Consider the following 21353-nt stretch of genomic DNA (forward strand, 5'->3'; position numbering starts at 1 on the left):
ATATGTTGAGTTGCCTACGTTTTATAACATGAAATATTGAAAAACAAATTTAATACTTTTTATTGTTTAATTTAATAAAATATTATGTGACATATACATTAAAGTAAGAGATTATTTGTTCAAACGAGGTGGAAGTGAAATAGTATTGCAGATTTTCAGAGTAAATAGCTCATGTTTGATATTTATTTATTTATTTATTTATTCTGGTGTAGTTAAGGCCATCAGGCCTTCTTTTCCACACCACCAGAAATACAAATACAATAACAGAAATAAGAGGAAAAAAAAAACACTATAAACAAAGTAAAACCACACAAAAATATACACAGGATGCAGTCACACAAACTTTAAATGAGTGATTAAGTATAATTAATTGTATCCTAACTAATTAACTAACATAAACAAGAAACTTGCAGTTTTAATCTAGAGTAAAAAACACAAATCAACACTTCTAGCAATACCTAAAAGCATTAAATAAGACAAAATTTTCCAATTTAATTTTGAATTGTGATAAAGTCTGGCAGTCTCTGACGTCATTAGGTAACGAATTTCAGAGACGAGGTATTTCTACAGTGTAGGAGGATGAGTATAGAGACGTTTTATGATGAGGGATAGAAAGAAGTGCTTGATGCCAGTTTCGAAGAGTTGTAAGAAATTGAAAGTGCGATAACAGATAATTCGGAGTAGAAGTATGCATGATTCTAAATAGAAGAGACAGTGAATGTATTGTTCTTCGTTCCTTCAGACGCACCCATGAAAGTAACTGGAGGGAAGGTGTTATATGGTCAAATTTACGAGTATTGCAGATGAATCTTATGCACACATTATGAACACGTTGTAGTCTCTCAGCTGAGAGTGAACTTACATTAGTTAGCAAGGAATCGCAATAATCAAAATGGGGCATTACAAGCATCTGAATAAGATTCTTTTTTAGACTAAGTGGTAGAAATTCTTTCATATGAAAAACAAAAAACTAAAATATCATATTGGTGGAAAGTTCATAGTTTTTTATTTTTAAGAAAAAAAATAGATATGAAATCTAATAAAGAATAATTTATCCCTCTGAGGTATTTCAATAGCATGGACGGTTTTCATGTAAATTTAATTTAAATAACCTATCATTTCAAGCCACTGCGCAATGTGAGCAGGTTGCAACAACGCTGAGGCAGAGAGCAGCTCACCTACCGAGACATACCGAGTTCGTTGACCCCTTACATCTGTATCACGAGTAGAGAGTTAACGGCGATGTTGCTGGACTGATGAAACTTCAAACTTAATTTTCTAATTAACCGTGCATTTAATCACAAAACGTAATATAGGTTTTCTATTCATTTAAGTGTACCCTAATCTTCCCTTTCAATCTGGAAGGTTATTTCACTTCCATCCTGTATATTCTAAATGTTGTCAAATTTGTCTTGTTAAGTATTTTTTCCTTACACAGTGAACACATACGGTTCGCATAATATTTCGAAGATTTCAATGTGAAATAAGTTGGATTTTTTTAAATTACTGAACATTGTATATAACTACAAAGGTAATTGGATATAATAGAAAGTTAATGTTGTGGATTTAATTATTGCACTCTAATATTTGTAAAGTAAATGCAGTTGCAAGTAATGAACATTACCATTAATTTCTATTTTGTCCACAAAAAAAGTATGATTGCATTTTTTATACTGTAAGTTTAGTGAGAGTTGTGATCATGTTTTAAATTGATCACATATTTTAGTTATGTATCCTTGAGCATGATCACAACAATTTTTTGTCGATTGCATGAACCATAGTCCTCCGTTGCATTTGATTGTTTTTTTTTTCTCTCCCTCTGTGTGGGCTTTGTAGGTCCCCATCTTGGCCAGTGTGGGTGCCTCGTTTAACCCCTATTCCATCCCCTGCCATTCACGATGTTACCACTACCTCACCCAACATTGATGCATCCTGGAGTCGATTCTGGTCATGCAACAGTCCAATGATCTTCCGGGCAAAGCGTACTCACAACCAGAATAATGTAGGAAACTCATCTTCCAGGAGTGTCGTGCCCACCTCCATGGCAGATGGACTCCTGAAGCTTCCTTCTTCCCCGGCGTTCTTCGCCAACCACTCGTCTGCCAGGACCACCCAGTCTCCTTCCAACCAGACTCCTGCTACTACGCCGACAGGAGTACTTTTCCGCTTTCCTCCATGGGCTTCACCTCGCACCACTCCCCGCGCTTCCTCATCCCCTGGCATGCTCCACCAACACAGCCCTAAGTCCCCAAGAGGCCTGTCTTCCAGTCCGGCAGATGCAATCTACAGCAACAGCTATACTAAAAGGTAGGGTCATGATAGATGTTAATGTTTGTGCTAAGTGTATTATGCTTCCAGGTGTACAAAACTGTGTTTGCATTGTTGCTTGTCTCTTTCTCTGTAGCTTTAAAGGAGGATTTTTTTATCGAAATATGTGTACATACATGTTGGAAGTGAAATTAGTGAAAGATGTTATATGTATTCTGTTGTGATTAATTTGTGTTAATTTCATTTTCTCATTTTATTCAGTAAAGGCAGCTTATAGGTAGAACCTTATAACTTTAATTAATTGATTATTTCGTGATGGTTAAATATTTAAATATTAAAAATTATTTGAATGGAAAGAGTGAACAGTAGATTATAAAAAATATTTAATTTTGGGTGATATTCAAGAATAATTTGTGAACACCACTTACATGAAATTGACTAAGATTTAGATAATTTTTTAAACCTATACTTTGAATTTGTTATTAATGGAGAAAAATTTGCTCTGGACTGAGAATCAAATCCGGGTCTCCCATTCTATGCACTGGGCACTCTAACCTCTGAGCTACACCGAAGTTCAACCCCTGCACTGGATCGAATCCTTCTCCTTTGGTTCTTTTCCCTTAGTGGTCTTACTCCGTGTTCGACTTTATTTATTTTAAGTCAACAGTCATCACACAAGGAGCGCATTCAATTGAGTGGCTTGGCGGCCGGGATTCCTGGAGTATATGCACTGTTAAGCAAATAATTCAGGTAGAGATTAATTTTTGGTCCTACAGAATTATCTGTGATGGTTACCATTTGTTATTAATGGAGAAAAATTTACTCCGGCGCTGAGGATCGAACCCGGGTCTCCCAGTTCCATGCACTGGGCGCTCTGTAGGACCAAAAATTAATCTCTACATAGATTATTCGCCTAACAGGCTATATACTGCAGGAGTCCCGGCCGCCAAGTCACTCAATTGAGTGCACTCCTTGTGTGATGACTTGACTTAAATAAGTCGAATACAGTAAGGCCACTAAGAGAAAAGAACCAAAGGAGAAGGATTCGATCCGGTTTGGTGAGTTGAACTTCGGCATAGCTCAGTAGTTAGAGTGCTCAGTGCATAGTACTGCGAAGCCTGGGTTCGATCCTAGGCGCCAGAGTGAATTTTTCTCCGTTAATAATAAATGGTAACCATGGTAGATAATTCTGTAGGACCGAAAATTAATTTCTACATAGATATACTTTGAATGAAATTTTATTTCTTAATTCTGATTGTATTAATTTCTTTTTATTCACTTGTTAAATTACTGTTGACTATAGTTTTTATATAATCATGAACCCCACCAAATTTAATGATACATTGTATAGTTGTGCAGTATTATTCCGTTATTACATTACCAGAAATCTTGAACGTCTATTTATGCGACATGGATGCAACAAATTTTCATCTAATGTGTTCAGAATTTTTGTCATAAAGGAACAACAGACTTAACATTAAAGGTTTATATTCTGTTTTAAAGTAGGTTAACTTTATGTAATGAGAAGTGATTATTGGCTGTTTTCAGAACTATCTTAGCATAGAAAATCCTAGTAAATAGTTTGATGGTTGCTACATATACAGTACCCATATTATGTGACTCATTTCAGATATCTGTATTTTCCTGTAGATGTAACTATTAAGGATTCAATTACATTTCTGCCGCAGTTAAAATCCCCTATAAAATATCCAATTTTTAATATTTTAACAACAACAAATTTTGTAGATTTTTTTACTCTAAACATGTAGTCACTTCATCCTTGCATATGCTACTGGGAACAGCTCTTTTGATTCATAAATAATTTTGTTTCAGATTTTTAAAATGTATGAACACAATGCCAATACTCATTTTTATGAGGAAACATATCTTTAAGGTAGAACTTTCGTACATTTATATTGAAATCTTTATATGCAGTAAAAGAATTTTAACAGTATTGAATCATCACAGCGATTCATAATTTAATTTTAATTGTAATAATATTTCATGTATCGTCGGTTTACAAGCAAAACACTTTAATTAAAAAAATAGTACTTCTGAGAAACAGGCGTATATAATGTACAGTACCTCTGATTGAGGTCCTGGCTGATATGTACATCTAATATCAGACAGTAGTGGCAGTACATCTCACTTGACGATATGTGTCGGAGGAAGGACAATTGTTTGTATGCATCTAAAGTCTGACGAGTGTAACATGTAGCTAGTCGCGGGTGTATGCAATGGAAGGGGAAAGGAACTGGCCACCCTACCCCATTATCTCCTGGCCTAGTTGCCTCATGATTGATGCCTTGTTGGTGTCACTTGTGGGATCCAGACCTGTCTTTGGACAGTGACTAAACAACATAATGTACAGACCCAGAAATAAAATTTGGGCCACCTGAATTTTCAAAGTTCCAGTTATAACATACGTGCTTGCTCAATGGCCCAAATTTTGTTTCTGGATCTGTACATAATGGATGTATATGGAGTTAGAATTGGAAAATGAAATACACACAAAGAGAAACAATTCACTAAAAATGAAATTTTGAGAATTCAGTTTTGTAAAGAACTTTTGAACGCCTTTTTCTCAGAAGTAATATTTTTGACTTAATGTGCTTTCTTGTAAACCTACGATATTTACAGTTTTCGGCAAGCTATTTACGTCTTGGAAAGTTGCACTGTACTGAAACTAATTCTATATTGAATATTTTTAAACATCCTCCCTTTTTATCTTTATTAATCAATATAACAGTATTTAAAATTGTGTGTAATAATGAGATATAAAGATAGGAGAAATTTTGTACCGAAGTTTTTTCATAGATAAAACCAGTGCTGCTTTTCTGGATGAAAGTTTACCGGAACTCTGTCACTCGATCACATTATACAACAAAAACGTAGGTTTAAAAATATTAGGCCTGCATACCTTATATTACAGTAAGTTCCAAACGGAGCTCATCGATTTTAAGCATAATGGAAATTTTGCGATTTCGAGCTATAGTTTCAGGATCACTAATGGAAGATGGCAGCACTAGATTGCATGAGTTACTTTTGCACCAACGATAATAATGGAGAAAATGTAAATTCTTGGACTCGGCAGTGGCAGCAATTTTAATTTTCAATTCCGCTTATAAAATATATCTTATTGGAATTTGTAATGGCAAAAAGTTTACCGGAACACGTTCCGGATTTGTTCAGGCTGAAAAAAAGCGCTGGATAAAACAATAATATGCACGACAAACAAAACAAAAGTTTTATTTGAAAGCTATATTGACATAAAAATTCTGTGCAAGTAATTTAACATTTGGTATAGAAATATGTTGTAGTACTGTGAATAGGCGAAGTATAACCGTGTGGTTGAAAAGAACCTTAAGTTTGAGTTTTCATTGATCGAAACCATATGTATAACAATAAATGTGTCTTAAGAATTTCCATTGTTGTAGGAATTGTAGTAGCATTTAATAAAATTATTGTATGCATGGCAAGTTATAAAATTATGTCCAGGTTAAGGTTGTGTTTTCACGAATCTAAGGTAGAATAAACAGCCATGCACTGTAAGCACATCCAGAATACGCACGAAAGCCCATTGTTTTGTTCCCACATGCTATCCAGCATATTCATATATTACTTGGTTGGAACCCAAATCCCCTTACAGCGCTATACTCTAGCGCTGGTGTCATTAGGAGTTGAATACTAGTGGTTAACTTGCAGGAGTATGATGTCACAACATCGGAAGTTGTTTGAAAGCAACTCGAAACTGCCAACTGTGGCAATCAGCCCTGATGACCAGCCAGAGGAGAGTGACTGCTTGACCCTGACTGCAGCAGTCATGCACCGGAGAAGCAGCACAGTGTTAGTGTTTATGTCTCCTGCCTGTGTTTGTGGCTTTGCAGTTGGTGTTTTGTAATAATATTGACTGCCTGCTGCATACAAATTATTTTGCTCAGCATCTGTATATTTATGTTCTTCCTGTTATTGCGTTTTTGTTTCTGGGCTACGTTTTTATTTATGTTGTTCTTTTGCGACTGTTTTAGTTTCAGCATAGGCGACGTGAAATAAAAGAAATCTTCTGCTAATTTTTGCATTGACAACTTGGGAAATATGTCATGTCTGTATGTGTTCCAACTATCTGTACCTTAATGTTAAATGCATTTTGTTACAATATTTGTAGCATGTATGCATATGTTAAAATGTTGTGCTCAAAATCACTGCTGCACAAAGTGTTGTACATCTGTTCACGCGAAAGATTTAAATGTAATTTTTATTGGATAAATGTAATTATTTTATTAAAGGTTAGATAGGTTCATTCGCTTAAAAAACAAGGTTCTAACAAAATTCCATTCACTTATTCATACTAGAAAAGCATGATATTTGAACTGTAAATAAAAAATGTATATTTATAGGAATTTTGTAAGTGTAATTTATGTTGTCTTGTATGACTACTTAAAATTAAGGAAGAAAGAATGCATGATATTCACAATTCATAATGCACACAATTTATAATGTACCGTAACATATTATAAGGAGGCTGGCAAATTGAACATTAAAATCGATCAGTTTTTGTTTCATCTTACTCTTTACAATCGTTTGTGAGATTATGATTTGATAAAGCATAATGTTAAGGAAAAGAAAAGACTACAAGGAAAATAAATTTTGCTTCATTATTTTCGTTCTCTATGACAAAGAATCTGTTAATTTTGAGGTTATCTGGACAATTGAAATTGTCATTGTTAGCTAAACATAGTAGTTATAATTATTAATTACAATTCTATGAGGTACATTTAGCCTGTGACTTATTATTATAGATCCAGAACATTGACCGTAGCTTAGGGTGATCAGATTCCCAAAATAAAAAAAACGGGACACTTGTTAAAGTTGACATGAATCAACATTTTATCTAAACATTCGTTATTATTACTTGTGTTTATACAATGTCAGTGAGCAATAAGGTCCAGTTTTATTTATTTTAAAGTGATAAATACTACACTGTTCACAATAACTAGGCTATAGGCCTAATAATTATACATGATAGAATAGCATGGATACTTGGCTTAAGTCATTGTTAACCATATTTTTATATTGAAACTAGTCTGAATTAATTAGGTTAACTTATTTGTTTAAAAATACTTCAGGTTAATTTTATCTTACATTATATCCATGTCACTGTATTCTGAAATTGTTTCATAACAATTTTTTTTTTTTGCCTCATATTACCTTTTAACTATTTCAACATTCTCCATGAAGATGAACTGTACAGTCAGCATCATATTTCTTTGATGAGTGAATTTGCTCTAGAAGTGTTGGCCTTTCCTTCAGGAAACTATAGAAGTCCATGCAAGATACATTTTTGAAATGACATTTTGTGATTAACATGGCCTTTATTTAATTCATTATGGTGACATCTGATGGAAGCAATATAGAATTAATCAGTGTTTCACGTGATTATTAAATAAATTGAAAGAAAAAGAAAAATTTCAATTATAATTTAGGGAAATGGGACGCCATTTAAAAAAGAACTGGACATTTGGCGTTAAAAACGGGATGTCTGGTCACCCTACCCTAGCTGTTACATTGTTATCTTTCTGTGCGGAATTGATTTGTCATATGATAAATTATAATTAGACTGAACAGAATGCTTCTTTGTGCTGCACGAAATACCAATAAATGTTATGTTTTCGTTGGAAAATATTAACTAAAGAAATAAGTTTTATAATGATTAGTTACTGGTAGGCCTACCTGTTTCCATAGTCTTTGATTATGCTCTTGCCCTGCTTTGCAATAGAAGCAAATAGAATGTTGGTAGCTAGTCTCCTTATATAGAAGAACATTTTAAATTTATTTAATATATGTTTTCCCTTACATATCCAAAGTATAAGAACTATACATTACTCTAAAAAACACTGTAAGTGAGATACAATTGTGTTAAATAAACCTTACATAAGTCCTTTAATCTGCATAGCTTAGCCATACAAAGTAAACCTATAAAATGTAATATGTGCATGTAGCATGCTAGTTAAATGGAAAGGGAATATATATTTTCCACTTCTCTTCCATTAGGAATATTTTTAATGCGTTAATGTTGTAGAAATCCTGTTTCACGAATATCTTGAATCATGATTTTTGTAAATGTTTCACATTTTTAGATTTCATTTAGGCTTGTTGAAGTTTAACCTGCTCTATTGTGACGTTCTGGAGAGTTCAGTATGAGTGGACTGCAGAGGACTTATTCAATTGAACATTATCGCAGATCACAGAGCACAATTACGCAGTATTTTGACATTGAAACTGTAGCGTCCAACATATATTATCCAAGAAGGTTCTGTCAGAGTTTCTTTGTAAACAATATGTGGTCAATTGGAAAATTTGAATACGTGGTAAATTTATGTATATGTTTCTGTATTTTACTGCTTTTGTACAGAATTTCGTTTCTTCCAAACCTAACACGAGGTTTGATCTCTCAATAAAAGGTCTCTAATTTCTCTTTCATTGACATAAAGTTAAAAAAATTATGATGATTTTACCAAAAATATTTTTTGTATATTTCTGGCAATTCTGTGTTCAGTACATCTGATACCAGTACCAAACATTTTTTTTTTATACTCTTTGCCTGATTGTATAAAATTTTCTTTTAAATTAATGAACAGTTTTGCTTGTATTGAATATATTAATTATGAACTAATTTATTTGGAAAATATGAGCAGTCCAATGTGATGACAAAATATGGAAGCGTTTCCGAGATTATGAATGGTAATGAGACTAACATCCACAAACTTACATTCAAATAATTCGCCGTAACATAAAATATAACCGTTTTAATGTAGGCACCATATTTTTTGCTGCATCACTCTCCTATATTGGAGAGCAAGAGAGTTAATAAAACCTCGTTAATCTGGACTTCGCTTAATCCAGATATGCAAAAAAAAAAAAAAAAAAAAAAAAAAAAAAAAAAAAAAAGAGAGAGAGAGAGAGAGAGAGTCTGGAAAAATTAAAGAACCTTATTTTAAGACTTACTTTTATACATTAGAACTATGGAATTACAATAAGTACAATATTACACGTACAGTATTAAAAATAAAGAATATCTATGAAGTTTTTGCATTAAAGTAATTAAACTATACAAACAAATATTATTATCAGTTACACAAACAAAGGTTTAAAGTATATTACTGTACATTTTACTGTACTGTGTAGTGTATTTAGGCCTATGCCCTTTAAATACATCATAATAAACGTATTTTGTTGCTATAAACGGAGTTTTAATGCACTTTCTACTGTTCTTTTAGGTTATTTCAGTTTATCTGGACTTTTGTTAAATCGGTCAACTTATCCCCCATTTAGTCCAGATTAACGAGGTTTTACTGTATTAAGATGTTGTTCTGTATCTTTGATGGCATAAAATAAGAATAGAAACTATTATTATCAGATATCTCAAATATACATGTTTCTGAGATGGCCTTTAACATAAATATTTGGAGATTTTTTTCCGGGGTTTTCCCTCAACCCAATATGAGCAAATGCTGGGTAACTTTCGGTGTTGGACCCCGGACTCATTTCGCTGGCATTATCACCTTCATCTCATTCAGATGCTAAATAACCTAGATGTTGATAAAGCGTCGTAAAATAACCTACTAAAAAAAAACATAAATATTGTTACGTTATTTAATTTGTATTTTTTTTTTTTTTTTAGATACAGCTTTCTTAATAAGTTGTACTACTCATTCATTCATAGTTTTCTGCTGAAGTATGATTTATTAATTATACAAATCCATTGAATAACTTTACTGTTGATTTAGGATAGAGGTACAAATGTGAAGCATGATCAGATGAAGACTTTTCATATATATAAACAAGTTATAAACGTTTCTGTAGCAATATAAAGTATTAAGATCTTGATCAGCATCTTTGATAGTATAATATAATAGAGACTATTATTATCATATGTCATATTTATGTAATGACCGTCAACAGAACTATTGGTTACTGATACATGATTTTATTTTTGTTAGATACAACTTTAATAAATTTACTCCATTCATTCATTCATTCATTAATTCATTCATTCATTCATTCGTCCACACCTGTGAAGTAACGGTTAGTGTGTCTAGCCGCAAAACCAGGTGGCCCGGGTTCGATTCCCGGTCGGGGCAAGTTACCTGGTTGAGGTTTTTTCCGGGGTTTTCCCTCAACCCAATATGAGCAAATGCTGGGTAACTTTCGGTGTTGGACCCCAGACTCATTTCACCAGCATTATCACCTTCATCTCATTCAGATGCTAAATAACCTAAGATGTTGATAAAGCGTCGTAAAAGAATCTACTAAAATAAAAATAAAATTCATTCATTCATTCATTCAGAGTTTTCTTCTGAAGTATGATATATTGATTATACAAATCCACTGAATAACATTACTACTGTGTATGTGTAGTATATCAATGTATTATCTGTAGATCCAAATGTAAAATATTCATGTTAGAAGAAATTTTTGCATACAAGCAGTGATCTCCATGTGTGACTCATTTTCTTATACAGTTCTCAAGAATTGTCTTTTGATAGTCTATTGAATAACATGCTCATAAATGTTATAAGCTTTTTGTCTTTATAACGAATCTGAAAGGTCCAAACACATGACTGTTGCACAGTGGCAGTAACTTGCACGGTGTATGTTGTAAATCTTCTCAGTACATTTACTGCAGAGTCTTCTGTATACTGCAGTATGCATTTTTGCATTAACATGAAAGGAAGTAATATCTGTCATTAGTTTTCCCTGTCTTTTGTTCTTGTTCGCTGCATGGAATTTAAGGATGATTTCTCGTATGAATTTCCCTAAGTTATCAATCTATTGTGCAGAAAAACTGAATACATCACTTGTTTCTTCTATTTTGGACGAACTTTTTATCTTATCTGCTATCTTTCACACTAGTTGTTAGGGTTTGTACTTAATAAATATCTTCCAGACAATAATGGTTGAAATGCAAGGTGAAACAAATAGGTTTCATTTGATCAGGTGCTTTATATTTCTGGATAGAATATTCATAAAAAGGTTGACGATATCTGCATGGATGCACGTTTTGTATATATAATAGTATATAGGAGGGGTCAGATCTCATTCCTTGTAACTGTGCATTTGAAAGAATTTTGTCACAACTGCATGTACATATTCAAAGACAGGTTGTACAGACACTTTATTTTGTCAGTAATGCTTTTGGAACTCCATATATATTTTATGCAACTTCTGAACAATAATTTTATTCACCTTTTCAGAATTATATTACTTCAAACAAACTTTTTTTTCTGATAATGGAGTGGTGGTTTGTCATGATCTGACACATGATGGAAAAATGTTCTGCATCTTATTGAAAACTAGATAATAGATTTCATGTTACGAAATATTTTATTCACAACACTGTTAATTGCCCCATTTCATGTATATACCTATAGTAACGGAATTTGAGAAATACTATGTTATTATATCTTTCGTATTCTATTGTAGTACAGTGGAACTCCACAAATAGACACTCACTCTCGTATAGGTCACGATACAAGGTAAGTCAATGCACCCTGTCTCGCACTGCACAGGGCTAACCAGTTGAACCAGTGCAGTAGTGTGCAGATACTCGTACACGTTGGCAGCAAGGCAGGGAGCAAAAAATGTGTACTTATGTTGAAGCAGAAGTTACAAATATTGGAACGGTTTAAAAAATGTGAATGAACCAGAGCCATTGCTCAAGAATTTGACATTTCGGTGAGAACAGTGCATGGCATAAAACAAAATTATTCATCTAAATACGATGCATTCTGCAGTGATTACAAGAAGTTTTGTTATTATAAGTTAATTATAGGATGAAAACACAGCTTATTTTGTGTAATTTCCTCAATTTAATCAATAAGTATGATTTATGTTCTCTCTTGAAGGGTATACACCATTTTAAAATAATTTAATACACAAACACAACTATTACATGAAATGCTCAATAAGTTTTTGTAGCTTTATTCTCTTCAGCTCTAACCAACAATAACAATAATCCAGATTGCCAGGCGACGATAGAAAATATGCGAAAACAAATTAATGAGGTGTATAAACAATTGAATGCTCTTTCGTATTTAAGTATAAAAATAGAGGGGTGTCGTTTGAAATTTCAAAGTGAGGGTGGCTGGGGTGGGAGGTGAAATCTAAAATGCAATTATGCCTGGTTTAAGACTTCCCCTTCAATATCTAAATTTACTTGTTTTTTTTTTTTTTTTTTTTTTTTGTTTAAATTGAATTCAATTTAAATAACTAGTTGCTTAGAGTGGGATGTTTTGAAATGAAAGCCCTGTATGTAGATATATTTAGAGAGTTTTTCCTCTAGAAGTTTGTTTTATGTTTCAAATGTATCACGTAAATTATACTTAATCACGAAGTTGTTTTGTTATATATTTTGCATATACTACAATATATTATTTAAAAGTATGTACGTTAATTATTTATGTTTTGGTCTGCACGCCATAAAAAACATTGTACAGCCCTTATGTTTACCAATGTCCGCAGTACTCCGTAGAAAGACAGAGTTCGTACCTCGTCTTGCACACGTACCATTGGTGTGTCTATTTGTGAAGTTCAACTGTAGATCTGAAATTTGTAAATTTGAATTGTATTATATATAAATGTTTTGACACGTATGTACATACCTTAAAAATGTTATTTATCTCTCATATAATGGACTGGATTACTGTAGAACATCTATTATCCGTGGTAATGAAGGGGATGAACTGAATGGTTAATAATAAAATCGGATAATCCATCATAAAAGATTTTCATAAATTAAGTGCATAATATTTAGGCCTAGAGTTTCGTAATTTTTTCCATGGTCTTGTGTTTAACATGCACGATATTGAATCAGAAGTTCACTAATTTAGTGTGGTTGTCTTGTTGTAGATTTACAAACTCGTACTTTATACACATTACCCTTGTTTTTTCATTAAATTACGCACAGTTGCAAAGCCAATCTCTTATTGTGATGTGACATGAGCCACAGTTTCTCATTTTCGAGACCTCTCAATTATTTGCACGTTTTCTTTTGACACCCGTGGAAGATATTCTGCATAGAAGTTAATCAGTATGGTCACTCGAACAATAAGGATAAGGACTGAATGGTGCACTGAAGTTCTTGGGGTCATTTCTTTGAAAGCACGTATAGATTGACAAATCGAACTGAAACCCTGACCGAGTTACTACGTGAGCACTGGCTGTCTTGGGGAGGAGCAAGTGAGAAAGCACGGGAGGGAAGGGAGAGAGCACTATGCGCTATGTACTTGCAGGTCCACTCACAGTTTGTCAAACCTGCTAACAAAAGAATTAAAAGGTTGACTAGTTGCCTGCATAATGGAACCTTCCTAGCCGACAGTCAAGGCAAAAATGAAGAATCCATTATTGTGGTAATACTGGAGAGTGGTTCTTCTATTGGTCGTGATGCCCACACACACCCTTTCAGATATTTACGTGGTGATTGGTGACTGAATGACGAGGAGCGAGGGAGAGAGAAGAAAGAAAGAGATTTCAGAAGTTGGCGTGTTTTACGGGGTTTCACTTGAAGTTGTCAAACTATAGTTGTGACTATTTTACAAGCATAATAACTATGTCTATTGGTGGCAACAGCAGCATTCTTACTACATACTGTGCAATGGTAAAGGTTTGTAATAACCCTCTGTAGAAAAAATACGTAGTAACAATGTATAGAACTTCATATTCTGTTCTGCAGTACAATCTGCCGATTGGTTAATAGGCTGACGGATGATCAGGGTGCTACTGTAGGTATATCTAAACTGTCTTTGAAAATTTGGTGCTCCTGAAATAAAATTACTTGAGGTCAGTGGTAGGAAAATGAAATATCAGTTTTTCTACCTTTTTTATTAATGTTAAAAACATTTAAGCTAATAATAATACTAATACTAATTATAATAATAATAATAATAATAATTTATTTTAACTGGCAGAGTTAAGGCCATTCGGCCTTCTCTTCCACTCAACCAGTATGATAGAAAAGTACTACAATGCTACGAATATAACATAATTAATACAATACAATACAAAGCAATACAGTACTACAATACAAGACAATATAATACATAATTAATATAATACAATGACAGTTCTTTTCATCTTCACAACACCAATTAAATAATTATGTAATAATAATAATAATAATAATAATAATAATAATAATAATAGTAATAGTAATGATAGTCATACCTAAATTAAATTCAATTGTTAAACTCGATCACAATTATAACTTCAATTTGACTGCGCCCGTAAGAAATTGTTTAGCCTTTTCTTGAAAGTGGTTATTGTCTGGCAGCCCCTTATCTTCTGAGGTAGAGAATTCCATTCACGGGGGACTGAGACAACAAAAGAGGATGAATAGTGGGATGTTCTATAGGCAGGAATTGCTAGGATTTGGCTCTCCTGTGACCTGGTGTTTAGATTGTGGTTGGAGGATAAGTAGTTAAACCAGGAACGAAGATAATTTGGAGTAGAAGTGTGGAGAACTCGAAACAGAAGAGAGAGCGAATGAAGTGTTCTACGGTTACTAAATTGCAGCCAGGATACTAAGTTGCAGCCAACTTCTTTATGAGGTAGTGATTTGGATTTCCGTATAGTTAGGCATATGATGTATTAAAAAAATTACAGGGGATTTTTTAATCCAACTGCGTCTTTACTCCTCTCATATGAGATGGATTTGGCCTATGCTTTCGTCTGTTTTTCACAATTCTCTCCCTGTATGATATGGACTTGTCCTATACTTTTGTTTCACAAAATCCTGGTGTTTTCCTGAATACATCTTTGTACTATTGTTTTATATTGAATAATTTTTTACCATTAGGAATATGATTTTTTTATTGTGTAATATTTTTGTTGTATATTTGATTCTTGCAAACAGGTTATGTAACACTTGTTACATGGCAGCACACATACACTTTGTCATGTATAGCATCTAGTGGAAACTTCTTGCATTTTCTGTTGCACATAAATGTTATATTTTTCCCTGTTTGTACCTTCAATAAAGATTCTTTATCTCGTCAAAAAATAACATAAGCTTAACGAATAATACTATTAAAAAATTTAACTTTTAAGGGGAGGCAGAGGTGAATATTTCAAAATCCACAAAATTTATCCGATTTGTTTGAAACTGATATACTAAGTATGTTATTAGTAATGGACATACCAAGTTTCAACTTTCTAAGTACAATAGTTGTGTAAATATTAATAATTTTATAAAACTTTATATCGTTTCATATAAAATGCTCCATGCACCATATTGTAAGAAATTTTCAATATTTCTTTTTATTTATATGTTCAGAGAAGGTATATAAATAATGATAAGTATTAGTTTATTATGGGAATAATATAGTAATACAGTTATCTTGGTTTTAATTTCATACTTTTAAGGGCACAAAATCAAAAAGTAACATCGGAATATGAAAATAAAGATAATAAAAATGGAAAAAACCAAATTTTCATTTTTTCTTCAGTTTTGTTCGAAAATTTCACCTCTGCCTCCCCTTAAATCTATAAATAAAATTTAATATGGCACATCGTCAATGAGATGTATAAACTATATCACCCTTTGTTCAAAGTCTGCCATTTCCAAGGTAATCATTTGTTAAAAAAGTGTGTATTGGAGTAGGTTTTCTTAAATTATTTCCGATTCTTCGTGCCCTAATCTCATAATTTCTATATTCGCTAACATCCATAAGATTAAATAGTTGGCCGAAGTTCTAAGTCTGTTGCTATTGTTATCCTTCCATGGATGATTGTTGATGGAAGCAACAATTATTCATGTTAGTGACACTTGTAGCAAAGAAGCAAGCACTAGTGATATTGGTCCAGTAAAGTTGGAGACGAATCACACACATACACACTTGAACATGCTCTCCTTCCCCACTCTTTCAGACCTGCATGCGCATGCGCGCGCGCACACACACACACACACACACACACACACACACACACACACACACACACACACACACGCATGCAAACGCACACAAAAAGAAATTATGAGTACATACATTCTAAATCATCTTTACAAATACTTTCTCTCTCACTCACTTTCTCTTTTTTCACACGCACGCGCGCGCACACACACACACACACACACACACACACACACACATACACGGAGTGTAATATTATATCTCTCTCGTTTATACTTTCACTTTCAATCATACATTCTCACTCCCTCTCATGCACACATTTTCATTACCTCTCACTTACGCACACTCTCTCCATCACACACATACAACACGATTGATTAATAATTAATATATGAGTATATAAGTACAAATTATGGTGCCGTCATGCCACGATAAGGAATGTTTTGTTAGATAATTTTCAGAAGGAACAGAGCTAGAAGTTGCTCATCCCAGACATCTTCCATTTGAAATATATTTTGTATTAAGAATAATATTGTGTCTTTTTAAAGAGATCTTTAAACCAAAAGTTTAATGGATGAAAACATTTACACTACACCTGTAAAATGTTGTAGGCCTATGTTTAAGTAGACATAGCTGTTAAAAGTAGTACCAATGGGTTTCTCATGTATGACACAACTCGAGGTCTCCGATGGGCGTTGCTCGGAACCATTATCTTGGCAGAAAGGCAGCACTCACCGATTGTGCAGCAGGCGACCTTCCCCATTTCTTGTAACAAGATTAGTCTTGCAGGCACCTTAGCTGTAAACAGTGCGTATTACTCAGTCTCGTTCAGTTTCGTTTGCTGTGTGATTGAGTACACGTTAGTTCATTCTTATTGTGTGTAGTTTCGTTAACTGTGTTATACACCAGGGAGCAACAAGTGTTTATTGTGTTAAGCTATGCAAGAACAGTCATATGCAGAATGTCCTCTTTTATACAAAAATTTCCTGGCATACATGTTCCCAATAAATCGACGCTATGCATATTACTAGAAATATTTAAAGAGACTGGATCCATGTTAACTATAAAGAAAACTAAAAAACTAAGTGTTGTAACTGAGGAAAAATTAGACGAGATAGGAGCGACCTAGAAAGAGGTCCGAAAAAATCGTTACCTCTTTTAACATTTCAGTATTGTATTGTATTGTATTTATTAACATTCCATGGTATTCATACATTGCTTACAGCTAGAATATGGAACAAGTCAAAAAACTTAATACTATTATAACATCTTAATTTATAGTCACAGTCTAGATGAAATATATACAGAAGAGATTTACAATATAGTCTACTAGTACAACACAAAGTTTTAGTATCAATTTCATGAAGTGTTATTGAATATCATGAATTCACCTACAGAATAGAAGGCGTGAGAAATTAGGTACTTCTTTAATTTGGCCCTAAATAATTTTATGTTTTGAGTTTCATTTTTTATATCGATAGGGAGGCTATTAAAAATTTTTACTGCCATATAACGCACTCCTTTTTGATAGCATGATAGACTTGCCAATGGAGTATGAAAGTAATTTCTTTGACGTATATTTATGCTATGAACTGTTGAATTAGTTACAAAGTTTTCACGATTACATACGAGGAAGATTATTAATGAAAAGATATACTGACAAGCCATGGGCATTATTTGTAGTTTTTTGAAAATAGTCCTACACAATTCCCTAGATTTGGCACCTACTATTATTCTAATTACTCTTCTTTGTAATAGAAATATATTGTTACTATCTGTTGAATTTCCCCAGAATATTATTCCAAAACTCATTACCAAGTGGAAGTATGCAAAGTATATTGTTTTTAAGGTATTGATATTTACTATGTTTTGCATAGATCTAATAGCAAAACAAGCTGAATTTAGTTTGGGGGTAATTTCTTTAATATGATTTTTCCAGTTCAACACATTATCGATTTTTAAGCCAAGAAATTTGGTTATTGTTGTTTCTAATAGGGATCTATTATTAATTTTTGCGCTAGAAATTTGCGACGTTGAATTTGGACAGGATTTAAATTGAATTATGTTAGTTTTGTTACAATTTAATACCAATTTATTGACTGAGAACCAGTCAGATATTTTGAAGAGAATTTCCTCTGTTGAAGATTAGAATGTGTTGGAGTTATTGGCTGTAACTACTATACTTGTGTCATCTGCAAATAATATGGGATGACCTACATCTTTTATTAGGGGGGCAAGATCATTTATAAACACTAGAAAAAGTAGGGGACTAAAGTGATTGTGATTTCAACAATTTCGGCATGTCAGGTATTTAATAACGTGTTCGAAAGGCTCCAGGCTTCTCTAGTAGCAGAGGGACGTCATTTTGAGCACCTTCTGTAAATGAAGGCAACCTTAATCTAGTCACATTGTTTCTCAGTTTACACACAACTCAGAGGAGACAAGCTGAACCACGAGGCAGCAACTGTGCTAGGCGTATGTGGTAGATTTGCCGTGAGAGATGTGGGCAGGTGATTGCATCGTACGTGATAAACCCTGTAGAATATATTACTATTTAGAAAGTGTCATAATGTGTAGTTAAATATTATGATTCAGTTTCATTTTTGTTTTGTTACTGATAAGCTGCTATAATTTAATGTGTAACACTTTTATTAAGCCGCCAATGCTTATCTACTATAATAGTCATTTACATGAATAAGATTTTTACATGAACGTTTTCGATACCATTTTTTGTATCATCTTCAGATGCATTGTAATTAAAATTAACAATTAACATTTGTAAAATGATTGAAAACCTAGCCATTGGTGTGTGTGTTCTGTGAACTTCTTTTCGTGATTAAGTGTGTGATACATTTATGGATGTCACTTGTACTTGTGTATCTACTAGTAATTAGTGCTAATAGTAATACTAGTAATGCTTAATATCAATCAATTTTTAAAATGCGATATAAAACTTATAGTATAACACCAATATAAAAACTTTTATAAAGGAACACTTGTTTGGTCGTTTTTGTTATTCTGTCTTTGAGTTCTGTTGTGTCTTGCCTTTTAATGGGGCGATTATAACTGTTCTCTCTTTGTTTTTATATAAAACTTCATAATATTAAAATTCTGAATCGTTGTGTAAGAAGCAATTTGTAGAGCACTTGTTTTAATCACTTTAATCACATCCATAAATGTATCACACACTTAATCACGAAAAGAAGTTCACAGAACACACACACCAATGGCTAGGTTTTCAATCATTTTACAAATGTTAATTGTTAATTTTATCTTCATCTTACGATGTTTGGGTGATGTATATACGTTCGTTGATGTGACATATTAATGAATTAAATACTATTATAGTCACAATCATGCCATGGTATGAAAGAAAAATTTCACAACCTCGAGTGGGAATCGAACCTGCGAACAGGAAATCGCAGGTTCGATTCCCGCTCGAGGTTGTAAAATTTTTCTTTCATACCATGGCATGATTGTGACTATAATAGTATTCAATTCATTGTTAATTTTAATTATAATGCATCTGAAGATGATACAAAAAATGGTATCGAAAACGTTCGTGTAAAAATCTTATTCATGTAAATGACTATTATAGTAGATAAGCATTGGTGGCTTAATAAAAGTGTTACACATTAAATTATGATACAGTATTAGCAACTTATAATTAAACTATGTGTCATATTTCTCATACTCTTACTTAAGTATTTCCCCTGTATATCTGTAGACCTATAGATAATGGTCAGAATAATTCATACTGTAATTTGGAGAATTTCCTGGGTATTGTTTTGTTAACTTGTTTGTGCAGAGGTGAACTGGGCAGTTGTGTGTTGAAGACAGGTCAGTGTTTGTGCTGTAAAGTTCATCTTGATGTGTATTATCTCAGGAATCCAAGTTCTGGTTCCGGCCTGAGTGAAACAGGGTCTCTTGATCGAGCAAAGGCAGCACTTGAGAGACGCAAGAAGGCAACTGAGGATGGAGTTCCACAAGGCCGTGTTGAAGTGACACGAGTGAATCCAGATAGTCTCATAGATGAAATTTTGCGATCTACAAACTTGGAACCGCAAGATGAATCAGGTAACTTTATAATTAATGTACTGAAGAATATTAAAATTTTTGATCTAAATAGTCATTTAAATTCATATAGGCTACATTTGAAGGCAAATTATGATTTAGTTAACTTCGTTTCTGGCTTACTAATAACTTGAGTTAGATAATTGACAACCTCGCTTCAATTATACTGGAGTTCATTATCTCTTAAATATATATTCTGAGATTTGTGATGAAGAGAAGGTTTGTGGGGCGTGTTTGTAAAAACAGTTGTCTTCCTGAAACTGATAAAGAAATTAAAGAAAATCTACTAGAAATGTGCGTTGATAGTGCACTGAAAATATAATTCAAGAACGTTTCAATTTGTGATTTCTGGTGTTATACTCGCAAAGAGTGTATGCAGCTTACTGACACCGCTATTTCACACTTTCCGCCATTCCCCTCTATTTATTTGTGTGCATTGACATCAATCAAAATGAAACAGACATTGCTAGAATCCAGAATAGAGCTGTGCATACAGCAAGATTCAGCCTGCCTGACCTGCTTGGACTGGTGAACAGGCAAGAGCGTATTTAACCCAACAGTAGAAGCAAGTTTGTGTGTTGTGTTGTGAGTCGGGTTCCACGTGAGCTTGCTCCTAGGATGGCAGGCTCTTATCGTGCCTCTTCTGTTTTGTTTTACGTGTAGTTAGCTTTCACAGCCAGTACTGGATTCAATAAACATAAAAGTTGTGTCTAAGATAACTATTAACTTTATATTTTATTGTTAATTTCAAAGTTTATTTCTCGTAAAACTTCAATTATTGAAATAGGTCTAAATAAATGCTGTTTTTAAGGAGAAAAATATATATATCTAATAGGGCCTGTCCTAACTTTAAGAATCCTTCCCCTTCCACAATAGAAAATTGTCTCAAGTCTTTCGCGCATATTTCCACACACTTTTCCACTAAAAAATCTTTCAGTTTTCAAAATATTTTACCCATCTTGGACATTTATTTCCACTTTACATAATATATGACGCAGCATGCCTGAGGTACCTGTTTTCACTTTTAAAATCTTTCCATATGTATTGCATTTCGCAGCATCCTATGGTTTTAGTGTTTCTTTTTCATTTACACAAGAGAATTTT

At 33.3% G+C, this 21353-nt stretch overlaps 1 protein-coding gene across 5 annotated transcripts in view; it reads left to right on the forward strand.

The window, feature by feature from the left end:
- The window catches only part of LOC138708920 (early estrogen-induced gene 1 protein), a 333706-nt gene that overhangs the window by 297096 nt on the left and 15257 nt on the right, over nucleotides 1-21353 (forward strand). For 2 of the 5 annotated variants that reach the window (XM_069839263.1, XM_069839264.1), the window contains exons 6-8: nucleotides 1837-2307; nucleotides 5974-6114; nucleotides 20062-20252. In XM_069839263.1, coding sequence (XP_069695364.1) covers nucleotides 1837-2307; nucleotides 5974-6114; nucleotides 20062-20252 — 803 coding nt within the window. The remainder of the gene's footprint in view (nucleotides 1-1836; nucleotides 2308-5973; nucleotides 6115-20061; nucleotides 20253-21353) is intronic. The other 3 variants (XM_069839266.1, XM_069839265.1, XM_069839267.1) reach the window with 3 other exon arrangements.

The sequence above is a fragment of the Periplaneta americana genome, chromosome 11, assembly GCF_040183065.1.
Source record: "Periplaneta americana isolate PAMFEO1 chromosome 11, P.americana_PAMFEO1_priV1, whole genome shotgun sequence".
Taxonomy (NCBI): Eukaryota; Metazoa; Arthropoda; class Insecta; order Blattodea; family Blattidae; genus Periplaneta; species Periplaneta americana.